The sequence below is a fragment of the Canis lupus genome, chromosome 3, assembly GCF_048164855.1.
Source record: "Canis lupus baileyi chromosome 3, mCanLup2.hap1, whole genome shotgun sequence".
Taxonomy (NCBI): Eukaryota; Metazoa; Chordata; class Mammalia; order Carnivora; family Canidae; genus Canis; species Canis lupus.
This window is the reverse complement of record NC_132840.1, coordinates 78,412,810-78,438,660: the sequence shown is the minus strand read 5'-3', so window position 1 is coordinate 78,438,660 and position 25,851 is coordinate 78,412,810. Positions and strand designations below refer to the sequence as shown.

The 25,851-nt window shown below is 45.2% G+C and overlaps 2 protein-coding genes across 8 annotated transcripts; both read left to right on the top strand.

Moving 5' to 3' along the window:
- Window positions 1-259: 259 nt before the first annotated feature.
- OR6X1 (olfactory receptor family 6 subfamily X member 1) lies at window positions 260-1,415 on the top strand. The gene has a single exon (XM_072812586.1). It carries the CDS (start codon window positions 275-277, stop codon window positions 1,211-1,213), a length of 939 nt encoding a protein of 312 aa, XP_072668687.1. The 5' UTR covers window positions 260-274; the 3' UTR covers window positions 1,214-1,415.
- A 6,899-nt stretch (window positions 1,416-8,314) lies between these two features.
- Window positions 8,315-24,868, top strand: ZNF202 (zinc finger protein 202). Of its 7 annotated transcripts, none has more exons than XM_072822452.1 (8): window positions 8,315-8,444; window positions 9,832-9,951; window positions 18,165-18,671; window positions 19,365-19,575; window positions 19,924-20,012; window positions 21,131-21,260; window positions 21,795-21,914; window positions 22,446-24,868. In XM_072822452.1, exons 3-8 carry the CDS (start codon window positions 18,270-18,272, stop codon window positions 23,438-23,440), a joined length of 1,947 nt encoding a protein of 648 aa, XP_072678553.1. In that variant the 5' UTR covers window positions 8,315-8,444; window positions 9,832-9,951; window positions 18,165-18,269; the 3' UTR covers window positions 23,441-24,868. The 7 variants fall into 7 exon arrangements, with proteins under 7 accessions (XP_072678553.1, XP_072678554.1, XP_072678559.1 ...); XM_072822458.1 differs by lacking the exon at window positions 9,832-9,951 and adding an exon at window positions 16,464-16,693 and having other exon boundaries at window positions 8,342-8,444; XM_072822457.1 differs by lacking the exon at window positions 8,315-8,444 and adding an exon at window positions 16,464-16,693.
- Window positions 24,869-25,851: the final 983 nt, after the last annotated feature.

The following is a 25,851-nucleotide window of genomic DNA, read 5'->3' as shown; positions in this document are numbered from 1 at the left end:
GCCTCTCTTTCTGTGTGTCTGTCATGAATAAATAAATAAAATCTTTAAAAAAAAGAAAAGAAGCTGGTTTAGCTGGCAAAGATCAAGCCCAATCATGAGTAAGGAAGGCGTGCTTAGGGTGTATATGTGTTTGTGGGAGGAGGGAGACATCCTGAAGGACTTTAAGTAGAATCAGAATACTTTTTTGTTTTTTTGGTTTTTTGTCCATAACCTGTATTTGAGCATGGTTCTAAGGACCTACTTTCTTGCTCGTCTTTCTAGACTATCGAGGGACATGAGAAATGGCACAACAATCACAGAGTTCATCCTGGTAGGCTTTCCTGATATCCAAGGACTACAAATCCCTCTCTTTATAGTGATCTTTTTCATCTACATATTAACCCTTGTGGGCAATGGGCTCATAATTGTCATTGTGTGGGCAGAGCCCAGGCTACAAATACCAATGTACTTCTTCCTTTGCAACTTGTCCTTCCTAGAGACGTGGTACACCACCACAGTCATCCCCAAACTGTTGGAGACTTTTGTGGTGGCAAGAGCAACCATTTCCATCCCCTGCTGTTTACTGCAGTCCTTCTTCCACTTTTTCCTGGGTACCACTGAGTTCTTTATCCTCACCATCATGTCTTTTGACCGTTACCTGGCCATCTGCAAGCCCCTTCGCTACCCCACCATTATGACCAGCAACCTCTGCCTGCAACTTGCACTCAGCTCCTGGATGGTCGGCTTTACCATTGTCTTTTGTCAGATGCTTCTGCTCATCCAGTTGCCATTCTGTGGCAACAATATCATCAATCATTTCTACTGTGATGTTGGTCCCATTTTGAAAGCAGCCTGCGTAGACACAAGCATTCTGGAGCTCCTGGGTCTTTTGGCGACCATCCTGGTGATCCCAGGGTCACTCCTCTTCACAGTAATTTCTTATATCTATATCCTGTCCACCATCCTACAGATCCCTTCAGCCACTGGCAGACAAAAGACTTTCTCTACCTGTGCCTCTCACCTGACGGTAGTCTCCCTGCTGTATGGTGCTGTCTTGTTCATGTACCTGAGACCCACAACACACTCTTCCTTTAAGATTAATAAGGTGGTGTCAGTGCTAAATACTATCCTCACACCCCTTCTGAATCCCTTCATTTACACAATTAGAAACAAGGAGGTTAAAGCAGCCCTAAGGAAGACAATGACTTGTCCAAAGACTCATCATCCAGAGTAAAACATGCAACATGCGACAGATACAAAAATTAAATGTGAAAGAAGACTGTGGAGAAGATAAAAATGTGAAAGTAAACTATGACGGTTAAGGTCTCCTATAAAGAGTTTGTTACCTATAAATGAACCAAGAGTCCTCCTTCAAAAGAAGTGAACTCATTCTCCAACAAGGAAATCCCAGAATACCTTCAGATGCATGAAGTAGGACTAAGGACTTTTTCAATTATAAGCAGAATGTAGAAACCACAAAGGTCAAGGACAACTGTCATTAACTTTAAAAAAATGTAAGGAATCCTGTCTCCCTGTTTGTTTATAATAACTCTTCTTGCCTCATTTCCTTGTCAAAGGCATAAAACATCCCACGCATTTTCTCAGTACTTAGTTTCTTCACAGTATACGTCAGGCTCCTAATCAACTCTAATGGGTCTTTCAAAAATGTTTTAAATAAGCCAGGTTTTTGTTTGATAAGGGGACTTTAATTTTAATAGAATACAAATGTTTCCATACCTGTAAAGGTGTTTATTTCCAGATAACAACAAAACTTGAGGACATGATGTGAAAATGTCCAACTGAATTAGGCCAGTTCCTATGCTTCAATCTAGGTAAGCCAGGTGCCTAGGAAACCAAAAGAAGTCAGAGAGCCAACTATGAAGGCTTTCTTCCTGGAAAACTCAGCCCCAAGTTTACATTAAAGACAGGGCTTACATGTAAGGTTATCATATAAGGTCCCTCAAGGCAAATGACAAACCCATTCATTTAACCATGTTCTCAGGCAAGACATTTGGCAGAAAAGGTTTACTACAAAATGATGATGGAGGTGAGCCATAGTTTGTAAGAATGAGTATTATATATACATACCCCTCTTCCCACAGCAAAGAAAGTGTATCATTAAAAGCCCATTAAACTGTGATTTTTTTAAAGAAAGGATTGATGCACATTCCTTTTAATATTGAATTGAAAATTGCAAAAGCAAAACAAAGTGTAATGAGATGAAAATGTTATTATCTCAACTGTCCAATCTGATTTATCTTAGAATTTGAAGGCAGAGAGACCCTAAGGATGAATATTTTCAAGAGCCCTATCATCAAAAGCATGGTTTAAATTGCCCTGAATGAGAAAATCTGGGTAATATCTAAGTGCTCCTCAGAGAGGAAAAGTAAAGAGAGGAGAAATGAGCCAAAAAGAGGAATTTACCAGAAGTCTCCAAGTTGGGGAGCCTACAGAACATTTTAAGGATGGAGATGCCTATCCTCAATTTGAGACCACATTTCTATGCTGTCCAACTGCTTTCTCCTGGAACCTTCAGTAAAGTCTCCTACATTACCAAATATACATATGAGCAGGATGTGTATGTCACACTCATTCACATACGTGTATGTGAATACATATGTGTGTAATGCAAGGAAGAACTGAGTTTCTTGTCTGGAATGATGTGGTTTGGATTAGAGACAGCAATGGCTACAGAATATGCAGAAATTTTAGGAAGAACGTCAGACTTTCATTAACTTGGGCATGGCTCCAGGTAACCTATATCTAGGGGAACTGAGACACCTGGGTTATATTATATTATATTAAAAAAATTTTTTAATCTGCTTTCAAGTTTCACAAATATTAGTTTCCCTAGATTTAGCTTATCTAAGAGTTACCTATTTGATGGCAGACAGAGGGTAACATAAAACACCTTGACAGATCTTATAAAAGGAGAGAACAAATGTGAGAGTACGACTCCACGTTCACGAAAATCAAAATAGTGCCATTTACTCATGCATTTTTCATATTTTATTTATATGTTGGTATCATGTACCAAGCAATGTGCTGGGTACTGATTCTGTTGGGGAAAAAAATACATTTTTTTAATATTCTCCCAGAAAATCGGTGCTTGGAGTTGGAAATACCAGAGTTGGAAAAGTCTATCCAACAAAGAAGCTCCAACACCTGAATATCAAGAATGAAATGAGTTACAAGACTTCTAGGCAGCCCTGTCTTAGATCTTCACCAATATGGTCTCACCAAAGTCCCCAAGAGGTATGTTGTCTACTTCCAGTGCCTGCAGGAGCCAGAGTGCTATTTTGGGGAAAAGGAGCCCTGGCCACAGAGACAACATACCGTAGCTTGATTTCACATTGCTCCTTGTTTCTTAGGGCTCTAGAGCCCAAATACCTTCCCCAACTGTACACACCCCAACTTTCTCCAAGAGAATAAGAAATTACAGAAGAAGTCATCCAAGAAAATAAGAAATTACACAAGAAGTCATCCATTGGATAAGTCATCCAATATCATAAACAACCCCTTACTCAGATCCCTGGATATTAATTATTTTTCTACTACTCGTAGCTCTAATGATAGGGTTGAGTTTGTGCATACATCTGAGCCAAATCCTTGACAAGGAGCTCTTGAGTTAATTTGTTCCTGAAAAATGTACACACTTTAAGCAAAGCCATTGTTTTTGTGATATGTTCCAATTACATATTAGTTAATAAGAGCAGGGTTCAAGTACTCAAATTGGAGGAGATACAGAGTTAGACAAGGTTAAGTAAGTTTCTTCACCACTCAATTTCTCAGAACATTTAATGCTATGTTGAAAAAAAATTCTAACTCCCAGGCTTACACATATAAAACTGCCTATTATATCATCTTATTTTTACTGAGAACTGTGTCCACTATTACTGATGTAAACCAGAGCAGTGGCCATTTCAAAAGCAGCCTTTACAATCCTTTCCTCAACCAATCAAATGGTAACCTCATGTTCCTGTCTTATTTGGGCAAAACTTCCTTTCCTTATTTACAAAGTAGTCCTTCCCTTGTAACTCACAGAGCCCAAAGTCACTTTTGAGAGATACAGCTCTCCCTTACTTGTCAAGTAATAAATTCAGCTTTACCTGTTCAGTTCTAGTCACCTTCACGCACATTAGAAATCCCCAAGAGAAAGATAGAGAATATGCCTTTCTTTCCCAAGCTTCCCCAGCTACTTCCCCACTTTTTTCAGTTACCTCAGACTAAAGATTTCCTGCTGTCTTCCTTAAAGTCCATCTAAAGTCATCTCTGTTTTTATCAGACTCTTATAATTCCATTATATTCATAAATGACCAATCAACTTAGAGATAAAAATTTAAAACTCCAATACAAGAAAGGTTGAGGTGCAATACACAAAGAATTGGATGTGATTACATATTCACCTAAGCATCTAGTGCCTGAACAATTGGCTCACCACCCCCCTTTGAATGACATATTCTCCTTGCAAGTTTAAAGGACTCCAATTATAAAAATGCCATTTACACATAACTCTTCCAGAACCATCTGCTTCTGTACCTGGTATTCGCTAGTCTTGGACTAAACAACTAAAAGAGTAGAGCTATACACACTTTCAGAGGACCCCCCTCCACTGATTACCCCCAGCACTTTTGGAAAATAATCTCTCCAAGATTATTCTTCCAAGTGCAGAAGCAACCATTTTCCTCATAATTAGTTCTTTGCTCTTCAAATATTATTAAAGAAAAAAATAACAACCTAATGCCCCCCATCTCCACACTGTGGCTTTAGTCCAAGCACTGGATCTACAATAATAACTTTGTAAATCCCCTTTCTATAGCCCCTCTTGAACTTTTCATTCTCCTCAGGAGCCAGAAAGATCTTATTAAAATGTATATATAATCATGTCACTTAATTAAAATCCTTCGATGGCTTCCCATTAACTGTAGCAGATAATGCTTAAGATCTTTGATCTACCAGATCTGATCCTTGTTCACAATACCAGGTCCATCTCATATATTTTTCTATTGTTCTCTGACCCTAGACCCTATCCTCTCAGTTTCTCCAACACCTGAAGCTCCTTTCCACCTCAGGACCCTTGCATATACAGTATTTTCAATTACTTCTAATATTCTTTCTTACTCACTCTACTTCTCACTCCCACCCCCAATCTCAGTCTGCCCACTTATCCTTCAGAACTCTGCTCAGAGGTTACTAATCAAGAAAGCTTGCCCTAAGCACCTCTCTACCAGCACTACCACCAGGATTAGGACCTCCAGTCATAAGCTCGCATAATATGCTGTACTCCTACTTTGTAGAACCGTCCATAATCATAAGTAATTTATTTAAATATGTTCCTTTCCTCCAAAACACACACAGCAATGAAAGTTAGCTCCATGAAGACAGATATTATATCTTTTTTCTTCTCCACTGCATTCCATATACTACCACAGTGTCCAGCACTAGTAGTTACTCAATAAATAAATCCCACCGATGAATGAAGGACCAGGTAACTGGACTGACAGAAAATCAGTCACATCACACATGGACTACAATCTCTGTAGTTCTGTTATGTAAATATCCCACACTCTGTGTTTTAAAAATATAAATGAATTACCATAGACAATATTAGATTAGAACCCCCAGTTTATACCAATCACAAAAATAAATTCAAAATCTAACCATAAAAAGGAGAGCAAAAAAGTAGTAAAAGAAAATATAGGAGGAAGCCCTGATGATTTTGGTGTGGAAAAATGTTCTGAAATAAGATGTGAAATTCAAAGCCACTGAGAAAAAGAGTGCATCAAATTTGAAACTTGAAGACCACAAACACAGTTAGAATGTAAACTATAAAGTCAAAGAAAGTATTTGCAAAAAAAAAAAAAAAAATCTCTCTCGCTCTCTCTGAATGAATAAATAAATAAATCTTTTAAAAAAAAAGAATATATAACATTGAACAATGAATTAGAAAAAAATCCAATTGAGAAATGGGCAAACTCGTAGGAAAACTGTAAGTTATGGAGAATGTTCATTTTCATTCTTAATCCTGGGAAGGAAAGGTAAAACAATGAGACATCACTTTTAACTCATTTTACAAATTTTTTTTTAGAATGAGAGAGCAGGTGGGGGGGAGGGCAGAGGGAGAAAGAGAGAGAGAGAGAGAGAGAGAATCTTAAATAATTTTTTTTTAATTTTTATTTATTTATGATAGTCACACACAGAGAGAGAGAGAGAGAGAGAGGCAGAGACATAGGCAGAGGGAGAAGCAGGCTCCACGCACCGGGAGCCCGATGTGGGATTCGATCCCGGGTCTCCTCCAGGATCGCGCCCTGGGCCAAAGGCAGGCACCAAACCGCTGCGCCACCCAGGGATCCCAAGAGAGAGAATCTTAAGTAGGTTCCCCACTCAGTGCAAATCAGTCAGGGCTCAATCTCAGGGCCCTAAGATCATGACCTGAGCCAAAACCAAGAGTCTGATGCTTAACTAATTGAGTCACCCAGGCACCTCTCACTTTATAAGGTTAGCAACATGAATATAGGGGGGAAATATTCTCATATATAGCTGTTAAGTTTATGTACTGGTGCAGTTTCTGGGGAGATAATTTGGTAGCATCAATTCAATGTATACAACCTATGACCCAGCAATACTTCTTCTCCGTCACAGAGTAACATTTGCACGTATGAATGAAGATGTTTATTATAGCATTGTTTGTGATAAACAAATACAAACAACATGTATTCTCCATAGGCAAATGGCTAGCCACACTATGGAATGTTATGCAAAAAGTAGAAAGAATAATGTGTATGCACTATGAACAGGTCTTCAAGGCCCAATACTAGGAGAAAATAGCAAATTGAGGAATCCAGGGCAGCCCCGGTGGCTTAGCAGTTTAGCGCAGCCTTCAGCCCAGGGCATGATTCTGGAGACCCAGGATCGAGTCCCATGTGGGGTCCCCTGCATGGAGCCTGCTTCTCCCTCTGACTGTGTGTGTGTGTGTGTGTCTCTCTCTCTGTGTCTCTAATAAATAAATCTTAAAAAAAAAATTGAGGAATCCAACATGAACCCACACATATATGCATATGCACACAAATAATATATGGGATCTATGAATGCATATGTATATTGTATGTGCAAGTACAGAAAAGGGCCTGGAAGGTAAATACATCAGAATAAACGTTTGGTGAGAGATGAGGAAGCCAGGAGTAGTAAAAGGTCATTAACTTTATCTGCAGTGTTTGAAATGTTTACAAAAAAACATTTATGCATCATTTATGAACTTAGCATTTAAAAATATTAAATAAAATCTATAATGAGAACATCTGGCACATAGTAGGTCTTCACCAACCATGTATTCCTGTCCCTCCACCAAAAGTAATGAATACTTCAAACACAATAGACTGGTCCCAGCAACGTGTCCCACAAAAATGAAAGGTGTAAGACATAGCTGGGGGGAGAGAAGGCCCTCCCATGGCACACGGACAGCAGTGAGTTCGGGGGCTTGAGGGACAGAGGCGGGGGGGGGGGGGGGGGAGCAAAAAGAGAAATAGCTGATACAGGTAGAAATGTCACTGACCAAGACACAACTGAACAAATGAGATCAGAGAAGTCAGTCTTGCGGAAACACAAAGACACACTCCAAGGAAAACAGAAGAGAACAGGATACTCTAAGGGCTCTCTTACTGAGCTTCTACAACATTGCAAGAGTTCACATGCAATATACCCCTTAGCTCTCAGAGCAAGGGAATCATGACACCCGTTTTATTTATTAAAGTATTTATTTATTCATTTATTCATTCATTCATGAGAGACACGGAGCCAGGCAGAGACACAGGCAGAGGGAGAAGCAGGCTCCATGCAGGGAGCCCGATGTGGGAATCGATCCCAGGACCCCGGGATCACGCCCTGCGCCAAAGGCAGATGCTCAACTGACTGAGCCACCCAGGCGCCCTCCAACACCCATTTTAGCCGCTGGACACTGAACTTGGGAGGGGTGGAGGGGAGGAGGGGTGGAGGGGAGGAGGGGTGGAGGGGTTCGCCCGCGGCCGCACAGCCAAAGCCCAACTGCTCTCCTTGCTACCGCGCTTCACGGACAACCAAGAAAAACAAGCAGAGGTACAGATGTCAACAATCAAAGCAAAGATCCGACGCGGAGGAGCGGGCATGTAAATGCAGACACAGGAGGCCCCGAGCCGCAGGAGGGGCGGGCGGAAGCGGCCGGGCCCCAGGCTCCCCGCCCGGGTCCCCGCGGAGCTCGCAGTCCTCCACCCGCGCCGGGCGCACCGAGAGACCAAACCTCCCGGCGCCTAGAAGGGCCCCAGCGCCGCGAGGAGGCGGGGCGAAGCGCAGCTTCCGGTTCCGGGCGCAAAGGCCCCACGTGTTCCGACCCGCCAGGCCCCGCGCGGCTCGGATCCGGCGGCGCTGCTTCGGCCGGGAGTGGGTGGGGGAGAAGCCGGGGCAGGGGAGGAGCCGCCGGAGCTGTCGGAGCCGTGAGTGCTGAGGGGCTGGGCCGGGCCGGGCCGGGCCGGATCGCGCAGAGCCGGGCAGGGCGGGGAAGGGGGGGTGGAGGGGGGGAGGCTGAGACCCCGCCCCCCGGAGCCTCGGGACATCGCGCTGCCGCGGAGCAGGGGCGGCTGCGGGGTGGTGAGGGGCCCGGGGCGTGGCGGTCCCCGGGGCTGCAGCGGCCGGGGCTCGGGCCTCGGGCCTCGGGGACGCGGGGGGCGCTCCGGGCTCTCCTCGGTGCGGCCACCGCCCTCCGCCCCCTCCCGAGGCCTGCGGAGACGCCGCCGGTTCGTCCCTCCCGCGGCTGCCGCGCCTGCCGAACCCCGGCACCGAGAGGGGTGCTCTGGGCCCCTTCACCCCCCCAGCCCTTCCTCACCCCGCCTTCCAGACTGTCGAGGAGCACCCCTCTGCGCCCCGCCCCCCGGCCCCCCCGGCCCCGGCAAGCCCCATCACTTACCATCACCCCCCGCCCCCCAACACACTCCGCCGCGGTCTTACCGCCTCGGACACCGCCTGCCTGGCCTGCGGCTTCTCAGCTGCCCCCGTGACCGACCCCTCGCTTCCCCTGAGGCTACCAGCTTCTGTCTCCACTTGCAGCTCCCTCCCCCGCCCAACCCCTCAACACCCAGTTTTGGCACTTCCCCGACACCACCCGTACCCACCGCGGGAGTGCACGGGCCTCGGCGGCTCGTCTGCTTGGGACCAAAAGTTTGTTAGTTCGTATGCCACGGGTGTGCTTTCTGCCTTCTCTCGGGTGTCAGCCCGATTTTTATTTTCCTGGCCGTCGGAGAGTCTCGTGTCCCAGGCGCCGTGACCTCCGCGCTGCCTCTGCCCGGGTGCCCAGGGCTGACCACCCCGAAGGGCAGGCCCCCAGGCCTAGCCGGGGTTTGGCCGCCTGGGTCCTGGACAGCGTTGCCGCCGCATCCAGGCTCCGGCTTGGGGTGGGGGTGTGGGGGGGGTGTTGAGGGTTAGAACTGTTGCTTGCTCTCTCCGTGCACACACGGCAGGGGACACCCAGGGACACCCAGGGCAGCCTTCCTCCTCCTCCGGAGCCACGGAAAGCTAGTAGTGGAGCTCCCTCCCCCCCCACTCCCCACTCCCCTTCCCTCCTCCCAGCTTCTCTTCCAAGTTGCCCCGCGGGCTTGGTCCAGAAAGCCCCTAAAGAAGGGTGGTGAGAAAGCCATCGGGAGGCATGTCGGTGGGAAGTAGGTGACCACCAAGCAGTTAGGGTTTGTGGCCCTGTGTCTTGGGTAACTTTCTGCTGATACCTTGTAGTCTAAGCGGGTGGGCAGGGTGGGAGGCAGGGAGGGAGGGGATTTTTCCTCTTAGGACCAAATACCTGGGATTCATAATCTTTCCCCCTTTCTCCTCCAGCTGTACCCCTTTTTGCACTCTTTTAAGTACTATATTGCAGTAGACAGTCATTTCAAGGGCACAGCAAGGTTTACTACACGATGTGAGGGACTCTTGGGCATTACAAACTATACAGATGAGGTAAGTTACAGGTTTACATTGTTTTCCAGTTAATTTGGCACAGGCATGAAACAACAGTCCTAGACTCTTTTGACTCTTGCAAACCCTCCTGTAAATTTGGCCAGCCCTGGAAAAGTTGGATGCTTTCTGCTTGAACCTCAGGTTTACTTCCTTTGCCTTAGGTACTGGCTCTCAAACTCGCCCGTGCATCTCGAGCACCTGAAGGGAGAGCTTGTCGAGCAGATTGCTGGGGCCATCCCCAGATTTTCTGATAATAGGCCTGGGCCCGGGCTTGAAAATTTGCACATTTCTGACAAGTCTTTAGGTGCTCGTGCTGCTGGTTTAGGTTTCTCACACAGAGAACCACTGCCTTTGGCCAATCTCCTTCACATAAACAGTGCAGTGGTTTGGGGGATCAAAAGACCTGTGTGTGCACTTCTGTGTTAGAAACTAGTAATATGATCTCGTGTGGATAATTTAACCACGTAGGTCTGAGTTCTTTCGTTTTTAAAGTTAAGAAAGTGTACTTTAAAAAGAAAAAAAAGAACCCTCCAAATGCTAGTGATCTTATGCCAAATGGAAGATGAAATATTGATGAGTTTTTCCCTGGATTTTCTTAATTCTCTCAGTAGGAGCTTCCATTTTGACCATATAGCTTATATCTGTATCTAGTTTTTTACTGCAAATTGATAGTATGCTAAAGTCCCTGCTGTTTCTTAACTGCTTTTTACATTCTTTAAGGTCTGAGCCAGGGCTTTTCTCCTTGTCTTCTCTGCCCAGCACCCTGAATTGTGTGGGATACACAATCAATACTCAGTAGATATTTGTAGAATGAGTAACCCTGTTCTCTTTTCCCTTTGAAGAAGTTCTGTGCCACATTGTCAAGCAGTGTATGGCTATGCCAACTTAATTCCCCCAGTGGATTGGGATAAATGCCAATGCCAAATTCCTAAAACTGACCCTGTGAGTGGTTTATTACCAAAGCCCTGGCACCCACTGATTTTGAATTTTAGTGCATCTGTATCCAAGTTGGAGTAAGAGAAATAGGTAAAATTCAACCCCTATTTACTGAGCACCTTTTCTATCAAGCATCTGACAAAGTTTTAGGCACTCGGAATATAACAATGTATAAAGAGATCCTTGCCATCCTGGGATGACTTCTACTATTTGGACCATGGTTTAATCTGCAGTGGAAACCTGCTACTCTTCTGATTGCTGTGGCCCAGCAGGCATGGGTCCCATCTTTTATCATCTTATCATAAGTGAGGGAGCCTCAGGCAATGCCAGAGGGAAGTCATCTAGATATACAGCAAAGAGTATTTTGACAATAGCAGTTTTATTTTTTTTTTAATTTTTAAAAAAATATTTATTTATTCATGAGAGACAGAGAGAAAGAGAGGCAGAGACACAGGCAGAGGGAGAAGCAGACTCCATGCAGGGAGCCCGACGCTGGACTCCATCCCTAGTCTCCGGGATCACGCCCTGAACCGAAGGCAGCGCTAAACCGCTGAGCCACCCGGGCTGCCCGACAATAGCAGTTTTAAAACTAAAACCATAATATAAGACTCTTGAATTGACTGTTCTGAATTACCCATATTTACTCCTCGGGCCAGGCTCTAGTTACAAGATATATTTTCCTGTTATTTGTCATTAAATAATGGTTCCTCTAACCGTCCATGTGATTGGCATTGACCGTATTTATTGTAGTAATGAATTAGGTACAGCTAGTTTAACTCTGGCTGCAACATGGAAGCTGACACCCTCATCAGGATGGGTATCAGTTTTGATGAGTGCCCTTTTCCCATTTCAGATTAATTTGTGATGTTCTGTTTTAAACCTGTAGATTGACCTGCTTTATTTAAGGCATTAACCACCTCTAGGTAACTGTTAAGGTTAGAAAGCCTAGCTTCGTGTTGGAGGTTAACCAGTATCATCTGGATGGCCAGATACTCAATTCTGGACTCTTAGAATCTGTCTTTGGCTACTAGCCCATCTAAACTCTTGAATAAATCCTTTTCACCATTATAGGCTAATACATTATGGCCCAGGTATTCAATAAAGAAGCCATACATCCTTGTTCCTGTCCAAGTCCCTCTTATCACCATTACAAAGCAAGATGGTTTCTCAAAAGATGGTCCAGCTCTCTGCCTTTAAGTGGAGAATCATTCCCATATCCAAGGTGGTACATCTTGAGGTAGAGCACAGATTGCGTGCCTCCAAAGGCAGAACTGCCAGCAGTCCAACATGGCCTTCTGGGCCTGTGGTCCACACGTATAGAAAAGATTTTCATTAAAAATAAAGTGAATTGCTACTGTTTTTATAGCTTTATTTCACAGTATTTGTATTTATATTTACTCAGTCACGTTTTTATACCCACCTTATACCTTGGTCCTAACCACAAAGACTACAGAATTTCAGGGCAAAAGATACTCATGTCTTAGCTCCCACTGATTTCTTGTACCACCCACTGCCACTATTTATTTGGCCTCTGTTTCTTCCTATCTTCCCCTTCACTCCAACTTACTCTGTTTCTTTGAAACCCATTGTAATAAGCTTTGAGCCACTCCTCCCCTTGTCACCCAGATATTTTATGCTGAAGCTAATGAAGGAACCATGTAAATGGCAAAAATACTTTAGAGAAACAGTTTTTAAATATGGTTTGAAGCATGCTGATCATGATGTGTTAGAAGACCAAAAGTCAGTGAATGCATTCTCTTTCATTTCTCTGGCCTTCTGGGTTAAGTTTTCAAGGGATTTAGTAGCTGTACTAACTGGGCTTGCCCCAGATTGCCTCTTCCCAGGTAGAGAGAGGAGACAGCACTGTGACATTGGTAAGTAGAAGCACTGTTGGTATGGCCTTGGACAAGAGAACCTAGCTCTAAGGTTCCATCCTATCTGTATTCCAAGAGTCTTGTTTAATTTTAGCTGATAAGTCCTTCAAAGCAAGGACTCTTCTTTCACTTTAATACTTTGCTTTTGATATAACAGGAAACAGACCAAGATTTTTCCTGTGCATTTAAATTTTTTTGGAATTACAATGAAATAAAGGACTGTTTGCTTGTTTATTGTTTAAATCTTTCCTTCTTCCCAAAAGGATTTAAAGCAATTTGAAGGAAGAGAACAAAATATATTGAGCATCTACTTACTCTACCAGTCTCTAAGCTGCAGTAATTTTATACATTACTTCATTCACTCCTTAAAACAACCATGGGAGATTCGGAGTATAGCCACATTTTGAAAACGAGACCAAGACTTAGAAAGTGTCACGTAGCCAATAAATCAGGAAATGGATCCAAACCCAAGGTTCCAAAGCCCCAGACCATTATGTGGAAAGCATGGGTAAACATTTGTATACAGGATAATTAACCATAAAAGATCATTTTTCTGGTAGAAGGAATATACTAGATAATCTTTATTTTTTTAAAAGATTTTATTTATTTATTCATTAGAGACACACAGAGAGACAGAGACACAGGCAGAGGGAGAAGCAGGATCCCTGCAGGGAGCCCAGTGGAGTACTCAATCCCAGAACCCCAGGATCACAACCTGAGCCAAAGGCAGAGGCTCAACCACTGAGCTACCCAGGCGTCCCCAGATCATCTTTCGTTTTAAAGAAGAATACAGCAGGGTGCCTAGGTGGCTCAGTCAGTTAAGTGTTCGACTGTCAATTTCATCTCAGGTCATGATCTCCGGATTATGAGATGGAACACCACATTGGGCTCCATGCTGAGTGTAAAGCCTGCTTAAGAGTCTCTCTGTTCCTCCCCCGTTAGCCCTCACCATTCACTCTCTCTCCCTCTCTAAGAAAAAAATATAACATTAGAACAGGGCAGTTAACAGTTTTTATTAGGTGATTTCTATTCTAGAATAGAAGACTATTTGGAAGGTCTGATTGGCTCCAGAGTACAGACATATCCAGATTTCCAGGTTATGGGCCGGCATTAGGGTAAAAAATAGAATGGGAAACAGGAAGGGAAATAGGTATTTGCTAAATGTTATCATTTGAACCTCTCTGGTTACTACTGAAGATTATTTGCCAGTAAATAGATCACTGTCTCTCTATTGTGTAGACACTATATGACCACAAAACTTGTCGTCATTCAGGGTTCAGAAAGCTCTCTGCAAGTAATAAGACTTTAAGGTAGGGAACCAGATATCCTTTCATTGCCTGCAGTTTTCTGTTCTGTCAATGGAATGGAGTTACCGCTTTCACTGGCATGTGACACATTCAGATAAGGAGCAGAGGTAACTGGACCAAAGACTAGAGAAGGCCCTTGTCTTTTCCACATCTCCCCAGTCCTGCTTCATACATCCTAGAAACACACTCAAGAGACTAGGTCATGGAGCTCACCCAGCCCTAGGTTCATGAAGCCTATCTGTAGACCTTGTTTCAGAGCTTTCTGGAACCAAGTCCTATGCCCTTCCTGGCCTGGCTTCAGTCTCTATATAGTCCTCTTCAGTTTTTATCCGTCATTATGGAACCCTTCCAAGACAGACATTGAGGGAAGGTATTAGAATAGCTAGGGCAACAGATTGCAAGGTGAATTTACAGTGTACCATATCCCACAAACTGTAGAATAAAACGATGTCCGTTTTCTCTTTCTAATACACTTGACATTCACGCGGCACATTTTAGTTCATAAGCTCACAGAGTTCATCTAATCCTGTGAGTTAGGAGAGGGCTTTCCCCTTTACAAGGGCTCTTGTTTGTGTTATGGAAGCCTTAGAGCTGCTCCAGTTACTTAAGGATGTGGGGCTGGGACCCACATCTTTGGATACCTAATCCAGTGTTCTGTCCATGGGCACCACCTGCCTCCCATTCCTTCCCATCTCTAGCCCCACTGGGGACTCCTCTTCTGCCCTCCATCTCACTATTGCTGATCTATTTGCCATCATCTCTTCCTAAGCTGCCAAAGTAAGTCCATAACAAGCAATGGAAACCTCAATTCATGATTTCTGAAGATGATTTAGAAATGGCAGGTTCATTTTTCTTTAGAGAGCAAAGCCCCATGAGAGCAGAAATGCTTTCATGAGAGCAGAAATGCTTCTGTCAATGCAGAACTTTTATAGACTCCATAGTAGATAATCTCTGGTAGCCAGTGCTATGTGTAAACAAGGAGAGCTTCTAGTCTGCTTCCCTGGGCATGGGTTCTCAGACTTTGAAGATAATTGAGATCCCTTCATTAAGCCAAAAGACTTACTGATTCCATCTTCTCTCAGGACTCCCCCCCCCACCACCACCAAAAAAAAAGTCTCACTGAAGGTGGACATAAAATGTTAAAAACTACAAACCGTGTAGAAAACAGACCATCATGAGGTAGAGACAGCAGATTCAATAGGTAGGGAAATTACCAAATAAAGATCTAGAAAATTAGAGAACTCTTTAAAGCAGACTATGAAAGAATGTAGTGGATATTTGAGGGTCCTGGAAGGAAGAGAAATAAGAGCATAAATGAATGAAGAGCCATTTGAGATAGAGATGATAAGATCAATAATAGGGTCATTGAAATTACAGTCAGTTTGATGGGCAGCATCACATTAGACCCAGCTCTTAAGGGTGGATTGTTAACCTTGAATGTGCATCTTAGACTTGTAATGAAGCCCAAAAAGACAGAAAAACGAAGAATCCCTCAGGTTGAATGTAGAGAGTGCTCTAGAGAAGGCAGGACCCGGAAGAGCAGGGGTGAAACTTGAACCAAGTCATTCATTCAACATGCAAGTGCCTGTTAAAGGCTGGTGTGGTATAGGGGATGGTCCTGTTCTCAAAGGGTCCTGTTACTACCTTTCAGTGGTTCATAATGACTCAACAAGGGGAATAGCAGTAGAGATGGATGAATTTGAAAGACACTTGGAGGAATTAACAAGACCCGTGAATTTAAAAAGAAGTAGAAACAGTGGAGGGAAAGGTGGGCTCTTCCCTGATAAAAAGCAGGAAGAAAATTTTAAAGTGGAGGTTTATTATTTTAAATTCACTTAGTAGGCACTTTATTATATGTGGTGGAGATTGATCGAAAACCTAACTTGAAGCCCCTAACTTTAAGGAGTTTCTCAGGAATGAGAAACTGTGGATCTGTGGTATCACAGTATCAATACCGCAGATATTGTGAGAGAGGCGTGCCCAGGTTGCTGTAGAAGTGATTCTACGTTGATTTCTAACCATTTTATGGGTAGGGGGAATGGAATCAAAACATCTGAGAGACCTGAAGTCAGAGCTGCCTTATAAGTAAAGTTTCACCTAATGAAGGGTAAAGAATCAGAAAGAACAACATGCTGTAAAGCAAAAGGGCATAGGGCTTGTATGTTCTTCCCATGCACACACACTGTGTGTCTGTGTGTGTGTTTGTTTGAAAGGGTTGAAGAGAAGGTGAAAGGAGTAACAAGATGAAAGTCGGCCTAATATACAATACGTAAGAGTTTGCTTTTCACTTCTAAGACAAGGAGGAACGGTTGAAGATCTTAAATAGGCGAGGGACATGATTCCATTTGCCCAGAGTGCTGGTCACTCTTGTGATACTGTCATTGGTAACTTGCAGGGAACAAACCTGGAGGCAGGTAGCTCACGATTGGAGGCGGTTGGAGTAATCCCGACAAGAACTGATAAGGACCTACAGTGTAAATCATGGGAGTGAAGAAGAGGGGACATGTTAAGAAATGGAACACACCATGCGGCATTGGAGGTTGGGGGGTGTGAATGTTGCATTTAAAAGGAACAGCCTTCCTACAGGCATGGTGACGTGAAAAGACACCCCCTTTTGGTTGGAAGGTCAGCAACGTACCCCTTCTAGCTCGTTGATAACACAGCAAAGGGTGGGATATGGGGCTTGAAAAATCATCTGAGGGGCGATTGTGAAGCGGTTCATGTACCATGCCAAGGATTTTATAGCTGATCTTATTACTAACAGAGTATTTTTAAATGTTGAATGGTGCAGTTGTGACTGTAATTTAGATAATATTTAACATTGGGTTGCCATTGCTCTTCTAAGCACAGTACTGATAGTGACATGTTTAATCCTCATAGTCATGCTATTATATGGATACTGTTCTTACCTCCAAGCCATAAATGGGCAAACAGGCAAGGGGGCATAGAAATTTAACTATGGCTTCACATCTATGAAATAGCACAGCCCAAAATTAAACCCTGGCAGTCTGACACCAGGACACTCACTCCTGCCTTACACAGCCTGGCTGCTTCTCATCACACACATCAGAAACACACCTAGCATTTCTAAAGACACAGTTGCCTCCGTTGACCAAATCCCAAGGATCCAGAAAAGTGTTGAATGATAGTTATTTTGCAAAAACCCCACCATAATTATGCTGCCTTTCACTCATGGTTGAGTCCTGCAGGGACCCCAGTTAGGAAGTTATGGCAGTAGCCCAGGCAAGAGCTGAGGGCCCAAACTAAAGCAGTCTGTGGCAAAGGAGGAGGAAACAGATTTAGAGGCTTAAGAGGTAGAATTGGTTTAATGAGCTGTAAGCAATGGGGAAGAATCAGTCCAAAGATTACAGAGTTGAGTGTTTACTTAGCAAATGATCTCAGCCAAGACAGGATCCCAGGAAGAGGGGTGGATTTGGGAGTCAGCATCCTGAATTCAATTTTGAACACTTGGGTTTGAAGATCTGGAGGTCTTCCCTTTAAGATGTCTTAATGAGCAGGAGATTGCTTTTGGGGGCGCCTGTGTACCAGCAACTGTGTAAGGGGCTTTCCTCACTCTTACCTCGTACAAGCTCCCCCTCAAATCTCTGAGAGTTCCCATTTTACAGAAGAGTTAAATTGAGTGTGGTTCAATTTGAAATGAACTTTCATAAAGGCTTCCCCATCTGTTTCAGCCTGACTGATGTGTGTCTTCTCAGAACACACATCCTGCTGTGTATGTAAACACGTGTGTGACACAGATGGTGGTCAGTACCACGTGTTCCAGCAGGCGATGAGTGGTGTCCTTTGTCCTCGCCATTTTCCTTGCAGATTGACAGTGTTCATAAAGTAGAGATGCAGTTTATTTCTGTTTCTCTAGGGGGTATGAACCCAGCCTAGGAAACCTCATCCAGGATGAGGCCTAGATCATCATATTTCAACCAAATTTATTTATAGCTGATGGTTGCGGAGATCAGGAGCAGGGGATTTAATAATGTGAGGAAGTGTTACGTGTATGGGGTTAGGAGGACTCAGAACTGTCATCCCTGTGCATAACCTCCTGCTTATACTGTTGTTTGTCTCTACTTCTCTGCCCCAGGTCCCTTGGGAGAAACTCCTTGAGGTGCCCAGGCTGAGACTGGGGGGTAATGACAGTGTGAGTTCTAGATGGTGTGAGACCCCTCCCCCCGCCCAGAGCCAAACAATGGCTACAGCCTTGGAACCAGAGGACCAGGATCTTTGGGAAGAAGAGGGAATTCTGATGGTGAAATTGGAAGATGATTTCACCTGTAGGCCAGAGTCTGTCTTACAGAGAGATGACCCTGTGCTTGAGACCTCACACCAGAACTTCCGGCGTTTTCGCTACCAGGAAGCATCAAGCCCCCGAGAAGCTCTCATTCGACTGCGAGAACTTTGTCATCAGTGGCTGAGGCCAGAAAGACGGACAAAGGAGCAGATCCTAGAGCTGCTTGTGCTGGAACAATTCCTTACTGTCTTGCCTGGAGAACTGCAGAGCTGGGTGCGGGGCCAACGGCCAGAGAGTGGCGAGGAGGCAGTGACGCTGGTGGAGGGTTTGCAGAAACAACCCAGGAGACCAAGGCGGTGGGTGAGGAGGGGGAGTCCTGATCTGTGTGACGTGGAGGGGGACTATTTGCTGGAAGGATGGATTTGGGGGTAGAGCATACAGAGTCCCCATCATTTACCCTTTAAAACTAAGTGGCTCTGCTCTTGGGTTGCCCCTAGATCCATTAGGGGCAGGGATGTGTGTGTGTGTGTGTCTGTGTGTGTGAGTGAGTGAGTGTGACTTTCTGGTTTTTTAAACACCTGCCAAGGACCATCTTAGGGCCCTTAGCACTCCAGGGTCATATGGCTTTGGTTTTCCTTTCTTTGGCTATCGAACCTCCAGTTCCTGGGGAGGCCAATTTTGTGACTTCCTCAAAGGTTCTAGACTCTTGGGCACAAATCCCCCTCCCAGGACAATATGACAGGGAAGCAAACCACAAGGAGAGCTACAGGTGGGAGAGGTGGACATGGGAGGGACCGGTATCTCAGAGCCATGGGTGATAGGAGTAGGCTGAGGGGAGTGAGGAAGCCGTGAAGCATCTAAACGTCCCTGCCTTGTCCTAATGAGGATAACCATCAACAATTCTTGCATGCCTCCATGGAACCAGAGACTCCCATCCTCTCCTGGGATCCTCTGAGAGTGTTTCTGTTGGTAGCTTTCCCTAAAATAAGCCCTGTTGTCAACTGAGACTTTCCTCTTGACTCCATGCTGACTGGAAATTGGAATTATTCCCAGGTGACTGTCCATGTTCATGGCCAGGAGGTCCTGTCGGAGGAGACCATACATCCAGGAGCAGACCCCGAGTCACCTTGCGAGCTGCAGAACCCTGTGCATACCTTGCCTCCTGAGGCGTCCCGTGAGGAGACCATCCAGAGCCCAGATCTGAGGCCACCAGAAGAGCAGAGCCTATGCCATGAATTGGAGTTCCAGCCCCTGCGGGAGAGCGGTGGGAAGCCTCAACAGAAAGGGGGCAAAGTGGCAGGCAGAGTGTGGGAATGGGGATGTTTCCCGCCTATGAAGGAGGCTAGGTGGAGCAGAGTGGGAATAAATCATAGAATTCAGGGTGTTGAGACAATAGTAGCTAGAGTTCCCCCAGAAACTGGGCCAAGGTCAAGGAGCCAACCAATCCTTGGGTGTCCTCTTGGCATTTCAGTAGAGTTCCAGATGGTGACATTGGGATGACTTGAGCTGCCCTTAGACCAGTTTCTTGATTCCTACCAAAGAGGATGGGAGCTGTTTGCCAGTTACAGGGGTGCGCTGCACATCACTCATCTCTGCCGCCTTTTCTTCGTAGAGGTTCCAGTGTCCCAGGACCCAGACCTTCCTGAAGAGAGGAATGCCGGAAACCCAGAGATGGTTGCCCTTCTTACAGCTCTTTCACAGGTGTGCTCTAGTTTCTGTCCATGTCTGTGCCACAGAGAATTCGAAGAACCACCAGGCATTAGCTGTACACTGAACAGGTCGGATAGGACACATATTTCTACTCTGCTTTTGCCAACTTAGGTTCTCAGTTCTAGACGTGTCTGCATCCAATGGGAGGAATTACAACAGTCTCAGTTGGATCTGCAGGCTCCGGAGCCTCTATTTGCACCAGAGAAGGAAAATGAACAAAATGGGATTCTTTTATTTATATGTTTATTTTTATTTATTCATGAGAGAGACAGAGGCAGAGACATAAGCAGAAGGAGAAGCAGGCTCCCTGCGGGGAGCCCGATGTGGCACTCGATTTCAGGGACCAGGGATCACGACCTGAGCCAAAGGCAGACGCTCAACTGCTGAGCCACGCAGTTGCCCAAAGGGGTTCTTCTACGGGGTTCTTCTACGACACTGCACTACAACCCAGAAGTTGCCGAATGAGGGCTTGTTTTTGTTTTATGGTAGTGAACTTGATAGGCATTTGTAAGAATGGCTGTCTGCTGCAGAAATGACTTCTGGAACTGTGTGGTGTCCACTGGCAGGGACTGCACTCAGGCCTTGCCACGTAGGAAGCTCTCACCATGGTCAGGGCCCCAACACTAAACTGAGACTGGAGAGGAAAGGAATAGAACACATCTGTGGTTTTGGGTTATAGTCTCGCTATGGCAGAAGGGCCTGTGTGTGCTGTGCCGACCGTGTAGGTGACGGGGGTGGCTGGAGGTCAGTTAGGGAGAGCTCTCCAGAAAAGGTGAATTTTTGCACAAATGTAGGTGGCATCAAAGCATCAAATAGGGAGTTAATGAGGACTTTTAAGACTTTTCTTATATATTTTAACCAATATGCTCAAGAAGAAGAGCAGAGGCTGGCCCTGAGAGAAAGCAGTGGAACTGAGAGGTCCAGAGGAGGAAGTTGGAAATGGAAAAGTAGGAAGTCGGGGAGCAGTAGCCAAGGGTGCAGCAGGTTTCCCAAAAGGCCCCCAGGGTCCTGTGTGTGCTCCTTTTGTCTTCTGGAGTAACCTTCATTCCATGAATGAACTAGGAGCTTCAGGAAGCATCCTGTTACAACTGAAGTCTGTGTCGTTTCAGGGATTGGTAACTTTCAAGGACGTGGCTGTGTGCTTCTCCCAGGACCAGTGGAGCGATCTGGATCCAGCACAGAAAGAGTTCTATGGAGAATATGTCTTGGAAGAAGACTGTGGAATTGTGGTCTCTTTGTGTAAGGAATTTCAAGTGTTTCTAGAGTGTTCTGAGCCCAGAGGTCTTTCTCCTATTGGAAATTGTGGGAGTCTTAGACCTTAGACTGTATGCACCACGCTTCTCTTATGCCTGCCCCACCAGTGAGATTGAAGGATTAGCTAAGGAAGACAATATCTTTCCAAGTTAAAGGGAAGAGATGCCTAGAAAGTGGTTGGAAACTTCTAATAAAGTGAAGTTATGTTACAGCTTTAGTGTATTTGAGGTAGCATGTGAGTTTTGAAACAAGCAATAGAGGTTGAGAGGTTGAGGATGATCTGCTTGCTTGAATATGGGAAAAGAGGGAGTATTAGCAGTCCTTGATTATTGAGTTGCAGACGAAGGGCAAGAAATATGCAGGATTTGGTGAGAGGTGCTCAAGCTAAAAAGACCAGATTTGATCCACTGACCAGGCTGTCCATTTGTTCTATACAGTCTACCCGACAGCAAAGATCTGCTCTTAACTCAGGGAATTGCTGAACCAATCATAATGTCCCGCTTTCCCTCTCTTGAGCAGCATTTCCAATCCCCAGACTAGATGAGATCTCCCACGTTAGAGAGGAAGAGCCTTTGGTCCCAGATATCCCAGAGCCTCAAGAGCCTCAAGAGCCCGAAATCCTGAGTTTTACCTACACAGGTGAGGAATACAAAAGGCATCTTCCCCCGCAGAGCTGGCACTTCCCCTCTCCCTCTGGGGTGCCCCTCTTCATCGGTTCTTCTAACCTGTTGGCCATTACCCCTGTCTCCCTCTGAATGCCAGATTCTTCTGTCCTCATCCTCCTCTTTCCCCTCCCATCGTTCTTGTGAGGGACATGTCATGCAAAATGGTGAGAGAAGATAAACGGGAACTTGGGAACGCAGCTGTAGTCATCTACTAAGCAGGTCACCTAAACTCTTGGTCCTCAGTGTCCACATTTGTGAAATGAGGATAACAGTCCTTGTCCACCCTGAGGCTTGTCAACAGCATGAGATAACATATAAGAAAGTGCCTGGCACATAATAGAATTCAGTTGACTGGTTATTTCCTTCTTTCCCAGCCTCTACAGTTATGAAACATGGGCTTCTCTCTATGTGGTCTTGCCTTTCCAAGACTGTTTAAAAATCCCACCGTTGTGTGGAAGGCATCATCATCTCTATAATTTCTCCTGTTCTCTCATCCTCTCTATAGGAGATAGGAGTGAAGATGAAGAAGAATATCTTGAGCAGGAGGATCTAAGTTTGGAGGATCTACACAGATCAATTTTGGGAGATCCAGAAATTCACCAGACTCCAGACTGGGAAATAGTCTTTGAGGATGATCCAAATAGACTTAACGAAAGAAGATTTGGTACCAATATTTCTCAAGTTAATAGTTTATCTAATCTTCAAGAAACCATGCCTATCCACCCCCTGTTAGGGAGACACCATGACTGTCCTGTATGTGGGAAAAGTTTCACTTGTAACTCACACCTTGTTAGACACCTGAGAACTCACACAGGAGAGAAACCCTATAAATGTATGGAGTGTGGAAAAAGTTACACGCGGAGCTCACATCTTGCCAGGCACCAGAAGGTTCACAAAATGAGCACTCCTTATAAATTTCCCCTAAACCGGAAGAATTTGGACAAGACCTCCCCTCTGGCTCAGGCTGAGAGAACTCCACCGGTTGAGAAACCCTATAGATGTGACGATTGTGGAAAAAACTTCCGCTGGACCTCAGACCTTGTCCGGCATCAGAGGACACACACAGGAGAAAAACCCTTCTTCTGTACTATTTGTGGCAAAAGCTTCAGCCAGAAATCTGTGCTGACAACACACCAAAGAATCCACCTTGGAGGCAAACCCTACCTGTGTGGAGAGTGTGGAGAGGACTTCAGTGACCACAGGCGTTACCTGGCACACCGGAAGACACACGCGGCTGAGGAGCTATATCTCTGTAGTGAGTGCGGGCGTTGCTTCAACCACAGTGCCGCGTTTGCCAAGCACCTAAGAGGACACGCCTCAGTGAGGCCCTGCCGGTGCAATGAATGTGGGAAAAGTTTCAGTCGGAGGGACCACCTTGTCAGGCATCAAAGAACCCACACTGGCGAGAAACCATTCACATGCCCTACCTGTGGAAAAAGTTTCAGCAGGGGCTATCACTTAATCAGGCATCAGAGGACCCATTCAGAAAAGACCTCCTAGCTAGGTCCCCATGTTCTGCATTCAGCCCTCACAGGGAAGGCGAGGAGTAGCCCTCTTGTCAGCTCGGGAAGACCTTTTCCGGGGAGTCTCCCTGACTTGCCCAGATCTACATCACCTCTTCCCACAGCTAAATAAAATCCCCCAGGCAGAACCTCTCAGCCTACTACACCTCAAGGAGATTTTTTTTTTTTTCCCCTAAAGTACAACCTGGGTGGAGGCTCTTCCTTGACTGGAGTGCTCCTGCCTCTAACTCATGGGTATGAAGTAGGAGATTTAAAAGACTTCCGAGGTTGTGGTTATTATATTTTCCCCAAAGTAGGCTGTTGCATATCCTAAAGACTGCTCCACAGCCTCAAGTATAAAGTCGCCCAGGGACAGCCCTTTAGGTTTGGTAAGGGACCGGCTTCTAGGATCCTGTCCTTACTGGGCTCAAATCTTAAAGCACACAGCCCTGAACTCCAGGCAGGAGATTTGTACCTGATGGCTCTGCCACACACTCAACGGGATAACTCTACAAATCTCTCTCACTGGTCCACTTCTTCACCATGCACTTTCCTTCAGTCCTGGGGAGAGATGGGAGAAGTGTCTGATGGGGGGAAAACCTCGAGGCTGTTTCATATGGACCTTGTCAGGCTGCTCCCTTCCCCATTGCCAAAATACCAGGTGCCAGGCCCTGCTAGGAAGGAGGACCTAGTCAGAAGCTCCTCTTCATGCAGGGTGTTTTCCTATTAGAATATCATGCCCACCCTTCCTACTGTTCTACCGCCTCTTGGTTTTGCCCCCAGCACTTCTACTACAAGTGAGGTGTAACAGCTGGGTGCTGGGGGATTCAGTAAAGCATAATGAAATCATAAAATATCTACATTCCCACATGTGTACAAGCCTGCCCGTCCTGCCCTCTTCGCGTGGGTTTGTGAAGGGATTTGGAACAGTGTCAGCTCATGTAGGTACTAAAATAATTACAGAATCATGAATGACCGGGTCACTTCATTTACATGAAGAAACCAAGAAGACCTGAGACCAAATTATGGAAAAAAAATTTTTTTAAGCTATTGCTGCTGGCTAAGGCCATCAAGACTATACTGACACCCAGCCCCGATCATCCCTGCCTTGGTCCTCTGATATCAGGGAAAATTATGAACCCCAGCACTGGGACCCTGAAGAATTTACCAGGAGTAAATGGCTTTCATGTATTTGCGTTGTTTGCTTTTTCTTATGTGATTTCATTTTTATGTAATTAAGAACTAAATAGTAGTATCTCATGGCCTGATAGTAGGATCTCTGTTGCCTGATAAAGGTTCCTTGGAGATGAGGCTGAATAATTAAGAACCTCACCTGCTCTGCTTGTGGGAGTGGCAAGGACTGGATGAGCATCCTCCATAAATGGAGCACAGGGTATGGGATTAAAGCATGAGAAGGGAGATTGTCTTCTGTGCCTGGTTTCTTCAGCTGTTTCTCAATCCATTATGTGCCAGTGTGTACAGAGAAAATGGGTAGGATAACAAGACCCCAACCCTAACAGCTCCACGAGGCAATTCTCCACGATACTCCAGTTGGCCAGATTAGCTTTAATACTAGTCAGCCATTGTCCTGGAAATAGACACAGAATAAATGAAAATAACACCAGCAGCCACATTCCCTGGTTTCTAGAACTTTTACATCTTATCTGTTCACTTTCCAAGGTTTCAGGTTCCGGATGGTTCTAAACATCATACATACAAAGAGACCAGGGAGTACAGAGTAGTTTTCCATGAGGATGGGGGAGGCATGGCATGGCCAGCAGAGCCAAAGGTGGAATCATGGCATGACGAGGTAAGATCTGTGCCTGTGGTTTGCAGAAGACCCTCCTAATGTGCAGACATTTCTGAAGTCTAGATCCAAGATCCAAGGTCTGAGCACAATTCATGCTGGGTGTGAAAGATAGCCTCAAGAGATCATTTTTCTTGTACCAGTTATAGGAGCTGATAACATTCTGGAGGTAAAAGAACAGTGACTATTCTAAGATTTTATTTATTTATGAGACACACAGGCAGAGGAAGAAGCAGGCTCTCTGCAGGGAGCCTGATGCAGAACTCAATCCCAGGACCTAGCATCAGCCTGAGCCAAAGGTAGACTCAACCACTGAGCCACCCAGGTGCCCCAAACAGTGACTTTATTCACTGATTTACCTGTGTTACTGCAATAAGTGAGAGACTGTAAAGAGCATTCTATGTGAGGGAAAGTTTGAGAGACTGGTCCAATTTGTTGGAAAGTCACAGTTGTTATATTGCTAGTTCCTCTACAAAGTGTCATATGCTGACACTAAATCCCTGCTTCCTTGTAAAATGCCATATTTTCTGAGGCTCATGGAGGGGCATGCTGTCTCCTAAACCTGAGCATGAGCCAAACCGCAGATTGCAGCAGAAGGGCCC

What these genes read in the sequence shown, in the direction of transcription:
- OR6X1 (XM_072812586.1), top strand. Translation starts at nt 275, where the DNA reads ATGAGAAATGGCACAACAATCACAGAGTTCATCCTGGTAGGCTTTCCT.
- ZNF202 (XM_072822452.1), top strand. Translation starts at nt 18,270, where the DNA reads ATGGCTACAGCCTTGGAACCAGAGGACCAGGATCTTTGGGAAGAAGAG. An exon ending in CCAGGAGACCAAGGCGGTGG is followed by an intron (nt 18,672 to 19,364) that starts GTGAGGAGGGGG and finishes AATTATTCCCAG; the next exon opens with GTGACTGTCCATGTTCATGG. An exon ending in TTCTTACAGCTCTTTCACAG is followed by an intron (nt 20,013 to 21,130) that starts GTGTGCTCTAGT and finishes GTGTCGTTTCAG; the next exon opens with GGATTGGTAACTTTCAAGGA.